Source organism: Acipenser ruthenus, chromosome 11 (assembly GCF_902713425.1).
Source record: "Acipenser ruthenus chromosome 11, fAciRut3.2 maternal haplotype, whole genome shotgun sequence".
Lineage (NCBI taxonomy): Eukaryota > Metazoa > Chordata > Actinopteri > Acipenseriformes > Acipenseridae > Acipenser > Acipenser ruthenus.
The window spans coordinates 36801126-36820418 of NC_081199.1; the positions used below are offsets into that span (position 1 = coordinate 36801126).

Below are 19293 nucleotides of genomic sequence, written 5' to 3' on the forward strand. Positions count from 1 at the left end.
ATCCCAGCACGTGAATTAATTCTGTGCAACCCCGTGTTCACATATTACATTTAACCAGCACGTGAAGTGATTTGTGCCCTCCTCGTGCCTAAATACAAATCTACCTTTTTAAACACACGTGAAACACAGACCCGTTTATATCCCGTGTACCAATCTATACACCAACATTAACATACGCACCATTCACACAACACATAACACACAAATGCACACAGGGGCGGGGCGCATTGCCACAACCATACACTAGACCGTAAAAGTGTACTGAGATGCTGGGGAAAGAAAGCAGGCACCGTTGACTCCTAAGTGATGAATGAGTTTGCATTGTCTGTCATTGGAGCTTCCTGCCAACCCAGGTCATTCCCTATTAAATTACTACTTGTCAATGTTTCAGATACCAATTGATAAACGACCATGTTAAAACTGAAAATACAATACATTTTCTAGTATTCACAGCATTGTTTTTTTTTGTTTTTTTTTTGCTGCTGGTTTCTTTGATGTAACATGTAATGCAAATACATCTTGGTATAATCATCAGTGGCTATCTACATCATCTCTGAAAGACTGAAATATGCTTCTGACAATTAAGATATGTTTGACTTGTGTATGTGTTTTCCCATTTTCCTTCAAAGAACTATTGTTTGTTCTATTAATATAAACTGCATTTTAATGAGATTAAAAAAAAAAAAAATTCTACATACCAGTTTTATGCCAGAGTACAAATATTCATTCATGTTGTAGAACATGACTGTTTGCACAGAAACCACAACCTCTTGAGAAATCAAGAAAAATAAAGCTAGTTTTAAAGGGAGAGAAAGTATGCATCATGAGCACTGCTGCGCACACTGAAAACGAATGATAAAGTTTAAGTAGCTGGAACTGCCCCAGTTTCCAATCTATGACTTTTTTCTAGCACCATTAAGTTTCGCCACTTTGCTATTATTTTTGAGAAATGCCAATGGACAACAATATAAATTATTTGCAGCTATTCATCTTTTGTGGAATAATTACTTATGTATACTGCAGTATACGATTTCGTAAAGTTACTGATATACACAACAATTCAGATAGGCAATCGCAGACAATATAAAAAGAAACAAAGTGGCAGATAATATCTTTCATTTTACTGTTGTTTTCCAGAACGGTAGCTAGATTTTTGAAGATTCAGTTTTCTGAAAGTGGTACCAAATATAAAAATCTCTGCCCTGTGAAAAGCTGCACTAGATTTAAAGCACAGCCTTATTGCTTACAGCCACTAATCAATTGTGAAACTGACAATGTGTATTTATAATGTAAGCTTGACCATGTTTTCAAAATATTAACATGTGAAATAACAAGAAGCTCCTTTTAAGATATGAAACTTTGTAAGTTAAATGTTTGCCTAAGATTGCCTTGGTATGAAAAATGTGTTAGGTTTTTCTTTTTCTAGAAGATGAAACAGACGTTTCTGTTCAGGCACTGGTGCACTGATACGTAAACCCCTTTTTATAGAGTGATGAGTTGCTACTGAATAGGGATTTTCCTCAATAAATATTTTCTATAATACTATCATATATTTCATGTTGTCTAAAAAAGTTAGCAATTGCAGCTGATCTTCTCCTACAAGAACCCCTTCCAACCAAAAAAAATACCAAAAGTATATTATCCCATACTTGTTCATACATTCCAAAAATAATACAATATACAGCTACTTATTTTGCTGTTTCATTAATATATTATACCTTCAAATATTGTAATATGCATTGCATCACTGCCAACTATAAATGCTGTAAAGTTAGAGGCTGATCAGAGCTGTCCAGGCACATTTTCTTTTTTTTTTTTTAAATGGGACAAATAAAAACATACTTCAAAGCAAAACAACATTTAAAAATCACCTCACATTTTTGCCTTTGGTCTTTCTGAGCATTTTTTTCAAGGACTGGACAAACTACAGCATTTTAAAAAAAGACCGCAGGCATGTTGAATGATTGTCAGCCATGCAAATAATCACTTACTTACACTCTATGAGTTTGCTTTGGATAAGGCAAATTACCATTTGAAAATGAGCTGAAAAACACTCTGGGCAAGAAGCTTGCATTATGAATCTCAGCTCTTTTACAGCATTTTTTTTTTCTCCTGTACACACAGTCCAATCTTCTGCTTCTTACTGAAATCAAGCAATAACTGTAGAGCTATTCTAACAGTGTATGATGGTTCAGTAAGCCTGAAGTGAATTTTCACATGAGGAAGTATGCTCACTCAACTTCTGACCATCTATAAATATACAGCTTACTAAAATTAAACAATGTCTTATAAACGTGTCATTGTTCTAAAAACTCACACTATTAGGGCACTATTCTCCAAGCGCTTTACTCCAATCTGTTATTTCATCCCACTTTTGAAATTAAAAATCTCTGTTAATCAGTTAATACAACATAATTACCGAATAAAGAGAATGTCCAATGTACATTGCATTAAACAATGATGTTGATTTGGTTTATGTTGTAAATTTATTAGGTGCTTTTCACCTCTCAGAAAAAAAGGATCCTTGCTAGCCCAACTAATAATTGTATTTTTTTCAGACACAAATGAAATAAGGATTCTATCAATGTAGGCTATAAAATAAGTGCATGTTCTCATATATTGTACAACAGTTCACACAAACAAGTGCATATGGAAATATATGAATTCAAACTGATTATCAAACAAATCATGACACAGTTACCGTAGGCAACGTTTTGCCTCAGCTCCTGTGTCTCAGGGATTATTATTATATACTGCTAGTGTGTGTTTATAAAACATGTTTATAATAAAGAGAACAATATGTATTTAGGAGCCTAATATCCAACTGTGCTACAAAGGATGTCATCTGACAGTTGCATGGCGCAACAGAGCCTTGATGTAGTCAAAATAGTTTTGCTAAGCATACCATAGAAGCCATGTATAATAATAATAATCCATGTTAAAAAATAGCCCACCTCAATTACCAGTATCAAATAGCAGTATAGGACTTCAAAACCTATACAATCTGTTTTAGATTTGTTTGTTGTCTGTGTACCTTAACTATGTACAAGCTTGGTGGATTAAGGGAGAAAGAAAGCTGTTTAATCAATATGTGGTTATTCCTGAAACAAGATAACCAGTACTAATGAATGATGAAAACCAACCTTTTGACATCAGGAAAGTTGATAGGAAAGTAGAGTACTTGGCATTTGGGTCTGATGATCTTTTCCAAATCTTTGGGCCTGTAGTCTGGGATGAGCTTCATGAAGGTACCAATGGTAGTGAGAAAGGATTCCATGTTGAAGGCAGAATTAAACACCACCACATCAGCCACCAAACTGAAAAAGTACCAAACAAATAACAAGTAATTCAGGTGTATTTAAAAAAAAAAAAAAAAAAAGGATCAGACCAAAAGCAAAATTACAACAGCATCCCAATATATACCATTCAAAAGCAAACTTTTCAGGTAGATTCCATTTACTTCCTGTATGTACATGCTATACGTATATCTGCAGTGATGTACTGGTATATCCAATAATACAATGATTAAAATGGTGCATCAAATTCTGGTTATTCTATGTTAAAATCCATCTCATGAATGTTTGCCAAATTTTAGCAGATCTTTCAGCTTGACTTAAAGCATGTTTAATAACATAGTTGATTTAAATTGATTTATGTCATTAAAGGTCAAGTTTAATAGTATAGAGCTTAATAATGGGGACAGAGTATACCTTCTATCAAAATTACATAATGTCAAAACTGCACGGAACTCCTCGTTTAAAACACACTGGCTTCACAGACCCTATTAGCATTAATTTTGAACTACCTTACATAACGTAACATTAGGTAGTCAATGATTAGTGCTAACAGGTCTGTGAAAATAGAGATACCTTTCTACTGTGCCTAGGGAATTGGTAGTTTTATTTTGCATTTACTTCTGTAAGAATGGGCTAAACTATTCAATAAAAAGGAAAGGAAGCAAGTTAGTTTCAACAACATTTCACTAATGGCTGTGACTCATCAGGATTATGCTATACAAGGGGAGACAGTAGCAAGGTCTGCCAAAATATGCTCTCCAATATCGCAGCATCCTCCGCTGCCAACATCAGCAAATAAGGTGAGTCTCTCCTCATCTGTGACGACCCTGAAACTTGCTGGCTCTGTAGGTGAATTTGAATCTCTGGAAAATGAAGTCTGCAGCACTGATTCTGAGGTTAGTAAACGATAAGCCACACAAACTAAAACTAATTCTATGAAAAGACTGGCACACAAACAGCAGGGGGTAAGGCTCTCGCTACTCTCTACCCTGTTATCATGGTTATGAGATTACACCAAACCAAACAGTGCACGATTATTATTGTATAAACTGCTGTATGTGGCAAGAAATACAGCACTAAGAAAACACAAAATTGAAGCACTTATTTTCAAATATAAACTCCTGTTGAAATTTCTACAGCATTTAAAGGTTTTGTAATTGCTAGTGTTTTACTACTCTTTTGTGATGTCTATCATGTGAATGAAGTTACCTTCAGTTTAGGGTTGCACAGTGTTTGAAATCCTATAGACATGTAAATATGCATGGATACCACATTGGCTTCACTGTCACCATTCAGGGAAATTCAGAGTTGTACATAAAAACTAAAATGAGAGGTATATTCTTATGTATCTGTTTTCAATGCATAATGCAGATCCATTTAACCCTTCTGCTCTTTCATGCAAAATTAATTAATTAATTAATATTATTATTATTATTATTATTATTATTATTATTATTATTATTATTATTATTATTATTATTATAATAATAATAATAATAATAATAATAATTTTCCATGTACGATTATGATTGCTCAACATAACTTCAAATAATGTTTTTGAATGTCAAGGGTACTTACAGAGAAATACATACATGTATTTGATGTCTTTGATAAATTACTATATTGGTTAAAACAATACCGATTCCACAGTTTTGATAATAAATTAAAACTAATGCGAATGAATAATTTGAAAAGTGAAAAACATTGACGAATCCCACCAAAGGAAAGCAGCAGTGTCCTTTTTATGTTGTTATTAATTTGAACATTACTGTCACTAAATGATGACACCACACCACTAAAGGCAAGGAGCCCTCCCTTTGGAGACGAAGACAAACACTGTGAAATAAAAATCTCACTTTTGTGTTTTAATAATCATTGTTACAATGTTTAACCCTCAGAAGGTGGAGCTAAGCCATGTATGAACAAATAATGTATCAGATAAGAGCAGCAGTTAATTATGTTTTAATTTCACCAATACTGTCAAGTCACAAGGTAAACAATATTAAAAAGCTGAGCAAACTATTTGCTATACACATGTGCTTACATAGCTAATAGTGTATTGTACTGCATTTCTGAGTGTAGCAGCTTTTATTTAAAAAAAAAAAATGCACGGAGGGTCAACACTGAATTACATATTTTTTTTTTTAATTAATTGGGGGGAGGGTGGGGGGGCATGTGGCTGCAGTGACTTACTGGTTAGGATCTGGACTATGGTTTCTGCTGAGTTAACCACAGTCAATGCCAACTCCTGCACCAGAACATGCCCTCCAGTTAAAAGGCTCTCTGGCAGGGTTCTCCCTTTCCCTATGAGGCATATGTACACCTCATTAGCAACAGAGTAACCCTTGGCTATGCATGTGCAAGACCTAGAGACTTGCAGGATAACAAGCAGGAATTCAGATCTTTAGGATGTAGAAGCAGCACTAGTACATGCTTAAATATTAGCAAAAAAAAAATCATAGATAACGGCATAAAAAGATCAAAAGTATGGATTTAAATAACTGTCTTCAACTCTGCAACTGGTCTAAATTTTAAAACTCTGAGATGATTAAAATCCTCAGTGGTTTGAAATAGGCACAAGTATTAATGCATGTTATACATTTAATGTGTCTTGATTCCATACCACCGAAGCACGCAATTAATTTAGAAATGTTAACCATTTCAGTATCAGTGCTTGGGATAGCTGTTATTTTAGTTGGTTGCAGAATATAAAATGTGTATATTTTGTGTAGTCAATAATAATTTTACTAACTGTATCACCATTTCAATGAAGAAAGGGACAGTGGTGAAATTGTGGACCTTAGTCTTTTACGCAAAAGAGTAACACTGGTTATTGGTTACTGGTATTATCACTGCTCTTCTTTCCTTCTGTTGAAGATTGTGTTCTTTGCTTCTGTTTTAAACTTTAATTTGGAATATGCTGATATTTCAAAGGCAACCCTATAGGTGAAAAGTTGCTCTTTCTTTCCAAACCCAATCCATTAACGGGGTCTATTTTAATAGGGAATAGTAGGGAACCTACAAAAACACCATCCTGTTATTTCAATTTTAGTTTCTTTGTCTTTACTGATCAAGTCATTTTCAAGCACTGTTTAGTATTTATTTACTCAGGTGCAGCAATTAAAGATAACCTATTTTTTCTTCACATTATATTAACATGTCCGTTATAACACTCTTACATTTTTTTTTTGTGGTGTGCTTATAATTATTTTGTTGGATGCAAGCAAATTATGATTTTATTTGCATTTTAAATAATTTTAAGTAAGTTAATTTCATAAAACACCTAAAATACTGCTTGTAAGACAATTTGGAATTGTAACTAGGTTCTATTTTGATATAAGAAATGATATATTTAGTGATGTAATGAAGCGTTCAATATTGCCACAATTACTTTATCTTATTTCTTTTAATTTGTAGAACTTTCAAAATATCATCAATTAGAGCTAAATTGATGTATAATCATATACCAAAAAGACTAATTTGAACCATTATTGTTTCTATTTTGACACTATTAAAATGTTATAATATGAAAAAAATAATTTTCTGTAATAAATGTTTTGCTATTGGGATTGTATTGGAGTGAGACATGCCAAATGTTTGATGCTATCTGGTCATGCTTGAGACAAGATTTCCATGCTCTGAGTTTTATATAACAACACTGTTTGGATGACGGTAAGACTGAATACCTGAGGAAATCAGGGACAGTGGGCAGATTCTGAATCTCTTGCATGTTTATGCACATCTGTATTGACTTTGTACAAAACCATTTAGCAATGTGTGTAATACTCATTTTATCTTTTTTCATGGCACTGAATAGCCATTGTATTATAATTAGTTTAAGTTCCTACTCCTTCAAGAAGTACACTTTTAAATGGTTCACAACTAGAAAATGATTACCAGTGATCACCTTGCCAGTTCAAGTCAAACAGTGTATATTGTTAAAGATAAATACAAGAAAAGGTGATTAAGGAACCAGAAGAGGGAAAAAATAAATATTGTACCATGAAAGAACTTGGTTGTATCCATACTGAAAGTCTCTTTCCTGGTTCTTCCGGACAGGATATACCAGTTGATTCTCATGGAAGTACAGGATCTTTTTCAATGTGGCAAGGTCGGGTCGGAGGGCAGCTAGTTCAGCCAGGTTAAGAACTGAGCTGGTAAAGAGGACCCTGAGGAACGACGAGAACAGTGTTGAAGGTTTCTGTGAGCATGCTCACCAAAGTCAGTCATCACCCCTAAACCTCAAAAACAAAAAGGACACTTTAATAGATGGTCTTTAATATGAAGTTAACACAAAAGCAGCCACGTGAAAGGGAGAAAAAAAAAAAAAACAACGCTAGGATTGAATCAGCTTTAGTAATTACTTAGTAAGAAAAATAACAAAGGCAAAGTGTGAATGCATTTATATATTACATGAAAATAAAAAGCTAGAAAAAAAACAACAACATTTGAAGGAAAGTTTGACTATGAAATTATTTGAATGGCAATTATTAGTACATTTATTTTATTAAGATATCTACTTATGGAATTCACATACCTTTCTGTGGCACCAAGGACTAGCAAGTTTGCCTTTGTGAATTATTATCATTATATTGACAACATCATTTTCTAAACAACTTTTGACATGCATACACAAATATAATCTTGAATATGCTACATCAATGCTTATCAGTGACTATATTGGGAAGTTAAGAATTGGTTCATACTACACGTTAAAATACATATTTGAGCATGCTTGATGGTGGTCTTTTCAGCTCTATGTATTACCAGTTTGATTGACAGCATTGTGGTCTGGTGCTTTAGTGGGGAGGCTAAAAAGAGTTCTAAAGTTCTCCGTCCTAGATCTTATGTACACTCGTTACCATGTGAACTTAGAAGGACCTCTGCTCAGAATCTCTCAAGAGAGGACAGGGATTATATAGCGCAACCATTCATCCCCTTTGGGGGTTGTCGCTGTGGGGCACAGTTGAGAAACATTAACAGGGCAGTGTGGTAGATATTGCCCCCTGGCTGCCTGTGTGATGTCTGCTCTGTTGATAACATGAGGATTTTAATCTTCAATGTTGTCAGACCTTCGAGGAGCAATAAATGAATGAAAATAATAATAATAATAATAATAATAATAATAATATTAATAATAATAATAATAATAATAATAATAGATAAAACTGTCTTCGGCTCACTTCTACCATACCCATCAATTTATACCTCACATATAAGAACATAATGGTGTACATTTATTATTCAAAGAATTGTTCAACTCATGTTATTTAATTTTGAAGGAGTGAATAAAGCTTGATATTCTCAAACAGGCTTTTAGACTCATGGAGAACGCTAGGGTTCCCAGTGGTTCATACAGTAAAGGCACTACCATGCAGGGTAGATTGTCTCAACGAGAACGCTAGGGTTCCCAGTGGTTCATACAGTAAAGGCGCTACCATGCAGGGTTGAGGTCAATTCCAATTTCATTTCCAAATCCTTTTTAAAAACAATTCCAACACACCATTGCAATCAAATTGGCTTCAAACAGTTAGTATGTCTCTAAAATATAAATTTTAATTCCTTTGAAGGAATTGGAATCCTAATTGGGGATTGATTTTAAAAAGGAATTGAAAATGCAATTGGAATTGAAAAACAGGAATTTACCCCAACCCTGCTAACACGTAAGTGCAGGGTAAGCATGCGATCAGGATCTCGCTGGTTTCTTTCTGATTTTGGCTTTGGTTTATTTGAAACCCTTATGGGTCAGGCACTCCACAAACCCTGGCTGAGATTTCCCAGACTGGGCCCTTACCTCCTCAGTTCAGTAGCTTGTTAAGATCTGTTTCTTTAACATAAGGTTAAATTACTTACATTTAAGGACAGTCATGATCCGCATGCTCTGCTGAGCAGAATCACATACACTACAAGTGAAAGGTTTTAAAACAAATTGACTCAGCAGAATACCTGAGAATTTCCCCTTTGACCAAAAACATCCCACAAAAGGACAATTTGGTTTCTGTTGGTTTCAATGAATCTCTTGCCATTAGTAATATGAACTCTGGAGTGTACCGTCACGGGTGTAATATTTTCAATTTTATTAGTTCCTCAAATGATGGCCACAGATACAGTATAGAATAGTTTTCAAGAAAATTTTAACTAGAAGTATATGTTTATACAGATAAAGGGGATGCTTAACTTCAACTATAGTGTATAACATTGCAATTATATAGTAAAACTGACCTAAAATTAAAAAAGCCCATTTAGACACAAATCGACCACATGACTAAACAGTAAAAACATAACTATAGAAAGAGGAATAGTGTAGCCTAACTGACTGATTAATCAACTAAACACAACAACACATCTAGGTTACGTCTAGGTTAGAGAATAGTATTTAAACCTTTATATTCTAATTAGGAAATGTAAAACTAGCACTCTAAATGCTAACACTGGTATTATGCACCAAAGAGGTTTTTTTCAATAGGAAAGTCAATACTATACATGTAACACTATACAGGTAAAACAAGAATAATTCTGCTGTGAAAGGAAATAATAGACAGTTTAGCTATGTGTCAAATACATATAGTTCATATTTCAGGTCTAAACCTTAGATGGCAAGTTTGATAAGCAAAATCATCAACAACAAACAAATACCAGATACAATCTACACACATTGCTGTGCAAAAGTCTTAGACATGTTGCATTTTTCTACTCTGATGCATTATGAGCATCAACAATTTACTCAAAGCCTCCGCTAGTGTGTTCTACCATAACAATCTTGACTTGCATAAAGAAGGAACAACATTGAGTGAAATAGCTTGCATCACTTGATTTTCAAGGTGTGGTACCTGAAGCATAATCAACAAGTACAGAGAAAAATCATCTCTAATTGACAAACCCAGGACTGGAAGACACAAAAAGCTGTCTAACAAGGATGAGCAATACTTGAAGATAATATCCTTAAGGAATAGAATGAAGACAAGCGTTGAATTGACAACAGGACAGAACCATCAACAGTCCAAAGCATGTTTGACCATTGTTCCATAGTCCAATTTCTGTGTTCCTGTGCATATTTTAGCCTTGTAGTCTTGTTCCCCTTTCTTAACAGAGGTATTCTTACTGCAACACATCCTTTAAGTCTTGATTTCAAGAGTGACCTTCGTACTGTTGATTTGATGGACAATGACATCTGTGCCTTCTGCCAGTTCTGTTGTCTTCCAGTCCTGGGTTTGTCAATTACAGATGATGTTTCTCTGTACTTGTTGATTATGCTTCAGGTACCACACCTTGAAAATCAAGTGATGAGAGCTATTTCACTCAGTGTTGTTCCTTCTTTATGCAAGTCAAGATTGTTATGGTAGAACACACTAGTGGAGGCTTTGAGTAAATTGTTGATGCTCATAATGCATCAGAGTAGAAAAATGAAACATGTCTAAGACTTTTGCACAGCAGTGTCTATATATATATATATATATATATATATATATATATATATATATATATATATATATATATACAAACACACATACAGTACATACAATTAATATATTGATCTACATAACGATCACCTGGGATTGGGGGTCATTAACAAATTAACATGTGATAGATACGCATTGTTGTTCCCATTTAAATACAATTATAATTAATCTCTAAAAATGTAGGTTACAGCATCCATCTTTTATAACCAGCTTCTAAGAATAAGAGAGCTGAAACAGATTGGACCTCAAAAGATACCATTGTTCCACTTCTGGACCTCCTTGGCATGTATGGCTTAATGGGAAAATAATAGCCACTGGCTAACAAGCCTAACTTAACGACTTAAAACCTTGGTCAGTACTTAACACTGTAAATACATCCTAATTATTTATGTTATAAGGTTTTAGAGTTCTCAGCCATAATGATAAAAACATTTTCTTTCAAACATTATCATTACTTGTATATTAATCATTAATGAGCATTACATGTATATGAGCATTAATGAATGAACTGATAATAAAGTCCCTCCACAGTTAATTATTGCACTTTAATTAAGGTCTTTTGTGTGTTTATTTGTTGTTGTTGGTTAATAATACGGAATACTGCCTTTGGATTGACAAGGATTTGTTATGCATTGTGTACCAGGTAAGGGCCAATCACAGTTCAGCAGGCCAATTGGAAAGCATTACATGAGAGTAAAACTATTATTTTTCAAGACAAAATGAGTCTGCTGCAGAAGAAATGTAATACCTATAAAACTATGCATGAGAAATACTGCTGGGCTTTTATGTCACTAAGCAACAGAAAGATAAATAATAAATCAATAACTGGAATAATATAGTATATTGGGTATATTCATATGATGTATGTAATTTAGTTTAATTTATTCTCCGGTGTATAACCTGCCTTTTGCAAGTTTTAGGTAGAAAAAAGCAATAAAATGTGTGAAAAACAATTATTGAAAAATACTGAATGATTATTTTAATAAAACGCAAATCATGTTATAAATGATTATTTGCACTTCAACTGATAAAATATTATGTTTACAGTTGAACTCTATACAGGGTGGGGGCATAGGGTCAGTAAATAGACATTATGTAAAAAGTTTATATTTAAATACATTTATTTGTTATTTGTTCATGATGTTGACAGATACATTTTGTTTATTTCAAACTTTTGTTTTCTTCAAGTACACATGTTGGTGGTAGTACAGTATAATGCTAAAACTGAACAAGATGATGAATGACATTAATAAAACGGCCGTCTTTCTACATTAGATGAGGATGCAAACCTATAAAGCTTTGAAGCTCTGAATCTCCCCAACTTAAGCCAGCCTCAGCTCATCTGTTCTTGAAACAGTCTCTTTCATGTGGTGAGCCCACGAGCCATTCGTACCGCCACACAATCACGTCACTGTACATCTTTAGCAGGAGGATTATTTGCATTTCCTGGACCGTTTGAGCTTCAATCAAAAGCTAAGGACCACGTACAAAAGAAACCACCCCAAGTAATACAACACACTGACTCAAACCACATGAAAGTTCTCTATTTTTACCTTTTCCTGCCAATAATAGAGTCTCAGGAACATCCTGTTCAGTTAAAGTTTATGTGCAAGGACCTACAACCTATAATTGTCACTTGAAATTAACCCCTTCAAAGCAATGGGTACATTGCATATTAGAGACTTTAGGTAAGTATCCTATTAATCATTACTACATATCTTCACAGTTGATTAACTCAGGAAGACAGAAGGGAAACTACCATAATAAATTATTATTATTATTTTTTTTTTTAAATGTCTTACTCAGCTACTGTATTTAATAATGGTTGCAAAGCAATCGAGATGATACAGTTTCAAGATGGAAAATGTAACTAGATAGGACTTGTTAATTTCCTCTACCGTTGTTTGCTAAGAAAGACAGGAAGAAGACAATTGTAATTATAAATGTAAGTACAGTATGACAAAACAGGCAGAGCCAGACCATTTTCAATAGATATAATGGCAGCTAAGAGTGGACCACTGTACAGTCTAAACTCTATCCAGAAGCAAAGATGTGGTCAAAAAGGAGGTCTATGATTGAGCCCACTATGTGAAGGGGGCTACAGAAATATGCCCTGGTACGTAGCAGGAAGACCTCAGTCTACCTAGCAAAGGTTGGATGTACAGGTTGTGTCTGTACATTTTCTGATGATTGCAAGATATAGGAGTAGTATGAATGAACTAGTGGCAGGTCATCAATGAATTGCAAGATACAGCACGTAGACTTGAATAAGGAGTAATAAGAAGAGTGGGTAAGGGGTAAAGTATAGATGTAGCTAATAAATAATACTATTTAATAAAAAGATTAGTTTTAACAACCCTTTGTAGGAAGACCCAGCTCTTTGTAGGAAGTCTCATCCGCCACCGCTATTTTAGTAATGCCTACAGAATGTATTTTTTGTAATATGGCATTCTGGTATTTAACAATACTGGTTCAGGTAGCATTGTTAAATTCCAGTTTGAAAGAAAACAGTAAAAAAAGGACAGTGGGACAGATGATGCAGTTAGTTTGTAGCTAGAGCAAATACAGTACAGCTGGTTGTAGGCACATGTGAATAATGTAGCTATATTATAGACCATACAGATATGCTTTAAAATCATACATAGTCAGAAATACAGACATACATAAGAAAAAGGAGAGTTGTAACTGCATAAGCATGTAAGAAGATATAAGTCGTAGTTAAACTGAAGACTGTTCGTATGAAGCTGTATGGAGTTATTGTTGTTGAACATATTGCTGTACAATGGAAAGACTTTCCACCCGTTTGACTGCCATGGATGTAAGTAAATAAAACCTATTGTTTCTGAAGTTTGAAAAGTCTATTCACCTGGAATTATTCTATAAGAAATAAGAAGTTGAACTAATATGTGAAGCACAGTAACTGGATGATGCGTCGTAATGTATAAACAACCTAGACTACAAACTCTGAAGTGGTACATTTGCCACCACACATTCCATATATATATTTTTTTTATTATTATTTTTTATTTAGTAGTCGCCAATTAGTTTTTTTTTTTTGTTGTTTTTTCCCCAATTTAATAGTGTCCAATTATTTTTGTTTAGCTCAGCTCACCGCTACCACCCCAGCGCTGACTTGGGAGCGACGAAGACGAGCACACGCTGTCCTTCGAAATGTGTCGGCAAAGGAATAGCCTGGACTCGAACCGACGATGTCCAGACTATAGGGCGCATCCTGCACTCTACACGAGTGCTTTTACTGGATGCGCCACTCGGGAGCCCTCATTCCATATTTTATTCCTTTGTCCTTGTGATGTATTCCGAGCTTGAAACACATCTTCATGTGTTACAAGTACTGCTTGTACCAAAATCTCCAATTCCATATTGGTAAATTTCAGTTTTTGCTTCCGAGCATCCTCATCACCATGGCTAGTACCAGGCTGAGGTCTTTGTGTGCCATTCATTTTCAAACCCAAACCCACTATTTATTGTGAGAGGTGTGTAATTCTCCACCACTAATTGCGATGAGGGGTATTTCAATTGTTTGATTGTGGAATCGCCTGCTTCACCTAATTAGTCTTATAAAATAGTTTTTTATTTTGACGCTGAGTGCGGCCATACTGAACACGCACATTACGTGACTTTTTGAGGCTGGTTTTTCCCCTTTATAAATTTGGGCCTGGGTCTTTACCACCCAGAAACCAAAAACTTATTAGGCCACAGGCAATGTGAAGAACATTGTTACATTTTGCCAAGGGGTTTTCTTAACAATTAAATGATTTCAGACAGTTTATTCGATATGGGTTGGCAGAAGATTTAGAAAAACAATAGTTACAGAGATGCTTAATATAAACATTACAAAAGAAAAGGAGAAAAAAAGTTAAATTCATATCAATGAACATCGCATTTTTTTGAGTCCCCACTACCAATATTTTCTCCCTCCAAGAGCAGGTCCACACCTGTTGCTACTTAACAGAAAAACTTTGTTAATCATTCCAAATTAACAACAATAGTCCTTCAACTAAATAAGAAACAGAACAGAGCAGTGAGCCAAGCAGATACCTATCAGCTTCCTTGGTTTTAATCTGATTAAAACATGGCTCTCAAAAAATGTTGCGCAAATAGAATGCCACGTCAGAGTGCAGACACATGACAAAAATATTTCATGACAGGAAATCATTAATAAACCCGTTAGTTCTTTGGTATGTCTGTTGTGGAAATGTAACTATATTTTTCAAGGTTTCCCCATATGATTTATTTTTAGATATTATCTAGTTCATACTGTACTTGTTCTTTATTTATTACAGACACCATTTTTTCCTTACATTGGATATAATATTGAGAACTCATGTATTCCTTTTTCATTTAAATAATTCAGCAATCCCTAAAATATGCTAATGATCTACAGGGATTTAGTTTTATTTATTTTTGTATTTATGTTATTCATGGTTTCTGTATGCATCTGCGTCGCATACACTATGCAAATGCTGCTGGATGTCTTTGAACCATATTTTGCTTGCAAAATTTAAACTTTGGAGCTATTGATTTGTTGTTGTTTATTTCCTGAAAATGAATAGCTATTTAAAACAAAAAATGTGAAATAAGTATAGCACACACTTAGTGGAACTCCATTTTAGCTTAAGCAAAAAAAAAAAATACCCTTTTATTCCATTTAATTTGTTACTTAGTTTTCTAAGATTTAATTAAAATAAGCAAAGTGGTTACCACCAGTGTTGATCTTTTCAATACTGAGGATAAAGCTTGAGGGGGGAGGTCACAGTACCTTTTGCTCTGGGGCCACACATTGCAAAGTAGATTTTATCAAAGTCATTTATAATGGTGTTCCTCTTTAAGTTTTTATGATGTTATCATTCAAGTGCCATTTCACTACCCTAATGCACAAATGCTTGAGGACGAAGGTTAATAAAATGTTCAAATTAACTTGGCAGAGATGCTCTTCTGTTTTCCATTTAGAGGTATCCCAATTTCCTCTACAAGAACAGTAAATAAAGTGAAATATGGCTTGGTAAGGTTATGTAAACAAAAGTGTATTTTCATGTTTTATTCATGTACGTTTTTACAGCAGAACTGAAGCTTAAAAGTAAAATCAGCTATCTAGATCCTCCGGCTCATTTCAAATGCATGTCTGTCTCAAAGCAGACACACACTTTATTTACTGAAACACAGAGAGCTAAATATCCCCACTTAACACTTGTTCCCCTGCAATAAGTTTAAAGCTCACTGGTGCTGACCTGTATCCACTGGAAAGTGTACTCCTCAGGATTAAAAGCAGTAGGGTATCATATATACAAATCTACTATATATCAGTGGTTCTCTCTCTAAGCATTGCTTAATATAGTATCTACACTGCTGTCAAAGATGGAGAGTGTAACCCATGTTTGTTTACCAAATGTCCTATAATGGCAAAAAAATACAGTATGCTTCTCCTTCTGAGAATGTTGAACAAAGATGACTGGACAGGTATTCTGTGACCTTGACCTTGACCTACAATCACTGAACGTCACTTAGTTTAGCTGTTTACCATGACTTACTGAATTTTAGAATAACACCTTGCTTTATGTGGCTGCAGATCAAATCCAGCTAGACCTGTAAGACCTTTTTAAACTCAAGCTATAAACTCTAGGTAAGCACAGGATGGGATAATAATTCACACTATCAAATCTACAATGTAAAATATATTATTTTCTTTATCTCAGCTGAACACCTATACAGTCTTAAAAATAAAGGATTTATGGTGAGTCTGAAAATAATCCTCAGGAGTTACACACTAAATACAGTATTTCAGTCTATTTATGTGCAACTTACATGAGTCTTGTAAATGGTTGTATGTATTATTATTTGGCACATAAAATCCTGTGTTAGTAGTAAACTGGATATGTGTACACCGGCATTCATGGCAATTTATCCTGACTAGGAGCCGAGAAACCTTGTAAAAGTGCAATTTGATACCAAAAAAACTCTGATGTGGATTAAGTTACAAATGAATTAAGCAACAATAAAACCCGAAATGGAAGTTTGCTTTGTCCACAACTGAACTACAGTAATTCATTCGATCAAGTGTGAAAGTGATTACAAATGTGTAAACGAATTTGCAACTGGAAATTTGGTGTAGATTTTACAGTTCTAAATTCCATGACAAACTACTTTTATTAGTTGCCTCAGACAATCATCCATTGGAATTCTGAATGCTAGTATCTCACATGCATTAGGAAACATTCATCAGACTCATTAGCTATGGTATCTGTTGCATCATTGTAATTTGCAAACTAAGATTCTACATGATTGTATGCGTAGGAGGGTGGTTTTTAACTTTTTAGACTCATCCTATCCCCAGTTTCCTGTAAACAGCCAACATATTAACTTTTTGGAAAGAAGCATGCTTACCTCATTGATCATCAATGTTAGGTAGCTGTTTTATTTTCAGACCACTGCTGCCTCCTTAAGTGCTTTCCCTAAGAATTAAGAACATGAATGTAGCATGTGTCCATTAGTAAAAACATGTGCACTCCTGCTATTTATGGGATTGATTGATGTCCTTCTCAAAACCTGGCTAAAGCTGATTTTTTTTTTTTTCTTTTCATATATCATCCAGATCTTTAGCAGCACCTCTGTTAGGGTGTGATAACAATTAGTATGTAACCTTCCAAGGCAACCTGGACTCATACATTTATTTTCTATTGGAAAACAAATCTTGATCTTCCCTTCAAACAGGATTGTTGTGTTTCCATTTTTACAAAATGTGAAGACAGATGAAAAAAAAATCCTATAATTATAGGTTAAGCCAGGATGTTGCCATTTATTTCCTATCCAAATACAGCACTCAGACAAGCACAAAGAACGGACTCCTGAGATCATTTATAAACAACAACCATACACTTTGCAAACGGGATCTGAAAACAGGTATTATGATTTACACTGTATTAAAACAATTAATTAGTTTTACAAGTACTTAGTCTTATCAAAAAGGTACTTAAACTGAATTTGTCATATCTCATAGGCTGATACATCACATCCAAACATTGCAAGACTATTTACTGAAATAAGGGTGATTTCTGAGGTTACATAATTTCTGTTTCTTCTACTACTGTTTAAAGCCTTCTAGGCAGCCAAGACCACTCCATAAAAAGGTAAAATTGAACAGCTGAGAGCTTGGGACTGAATACATTCAAAATGGTATTTTTTGCATAAACTGGAATAATTTAACAAAATCACCATACATCAATGTTCAAAGGTATAGGGATGATTACTATCAGCTCACTAGCTACTTTTCAGGAACTGTTACCGGAAATGCAATTCTCACAAATCTGTTTCGCACTGTGGAATTTGGTCTACTTGCTTGTTATCACCAGGGGTGAAATTCTGCTGGTACTCAGTACCGGGACTTATGTTAATGTCAGTACAAGGTACTTGGACTCATTTTATCTGCTTTTCATCTAACGCGTATGCATTCCATCCACTCAGTCCACTAGCGTTCTGTTAGAAAGCAGTCTCGACACAGAAACTAAACAGTCATTAACATATTCTCGAAATGAACCAATGGCAATGGATGATCTATTGACCTTAGTTCTTGGCAGCAACACCATGAGTAGAAGTTATCTGGCAACTTTGGTGCCAATCATTATTAAACCAATCGGTCAGTCTCAGCTGCCTCTGCATTTATGTGATTGGCCAATAACGTGGTCAAAATAAAGTGCTGGTACCCTCCCCTGATATCGAGTACTAATTCTTTAAGAAAGTAAAAGACGGTTGTTCATTGAATGAATGACATCTGAAGTACATTTACTGTTATGAAATGTTTAATTTAGTCTCCTGATTCATTTTTTTTTTTCTTTTCAAAGCAATGATTATGGTGGAAGTTGCAAAATATAGGCGTGTGAGGTATGTGAAATAAAATCCATTTAAAAGTGTATCAATGCATTCTTGGAACCACTCTACAGAGAAAACAAATATATAATTATTTTCTTAATGTACACAATGAAACTGAGTTACTGAGTTTTTGAATGATATTACTTCCATGAAGATAAAAATTAGTCATGCTTGTGTCCACGCTAGCTATGTAAAGTTTTGTCGTGTTAAATTAAACACATCATAAATCCAGTTGGTTAATGATGTGGAAGTTGATTGAATATCCTGCCGTAGAAAAAATGTACATATATATATATATATATATATATATATATATATATATATATATATATATATTTGATTATGAGCACCTGTTAAATAACAACTGTCATCACTATTGTTGATCTTAATGTAAACATTTTAAAAAATATTTTCCTTTGTATATATGAAAGCATCGATTACAGTAAATCTTTATTTCACTTCTCCTACCGAATGCTGATAAACTAAACACGTTGCATTTTTAAACAGTTTTATGCTGACTCATAATGTACAGTGGTACAGTGTTAATTTAAGTATTTGCCCAGCTGACTTGCAAATCTGTTTAAAAAAATGATCCTGAAAGTGTGAGGTGACGATGATCATGCCATGATGAACAATCAATTGAAGAAGGTACA

General features: G+C 34.3%; 1 protein-coding gene across 3 annotated transcripts in view; it reads right to left on the reverse strand.

Moving 5' to 3' along the window:
- Positions 1 to 19293, reverse strand: part of LOC117427119 (glycosyltransferase-like domain-containing protein 1) — a 90868-nt gene that overhangs the window by 46616 nt on the left and 24959 nt on the right. For 2 of the 3 annotated variants that reach the window (XM_059033839.1, XM_034045510.3), the window contains 2 exons: positions 7298 to 7465; positions 3144 to 3317 (listed from right to left, as the gene is read on the reverse strand). In XM_059033839.1, coding sequence (XP_058889822.1) covers positions 3144 to 3317; positions 7298 to 7465 — 342 coding nt within the window. Of the gene's footprint in view, positions 1 to 3143; positions 3318 to 7297; positions 7466 to 17158; positions 17227 to 19293 lie in introns of all 3 variants that reach the window. The other variant, XM_059033840.1, reaches the window with a different exon arrangement.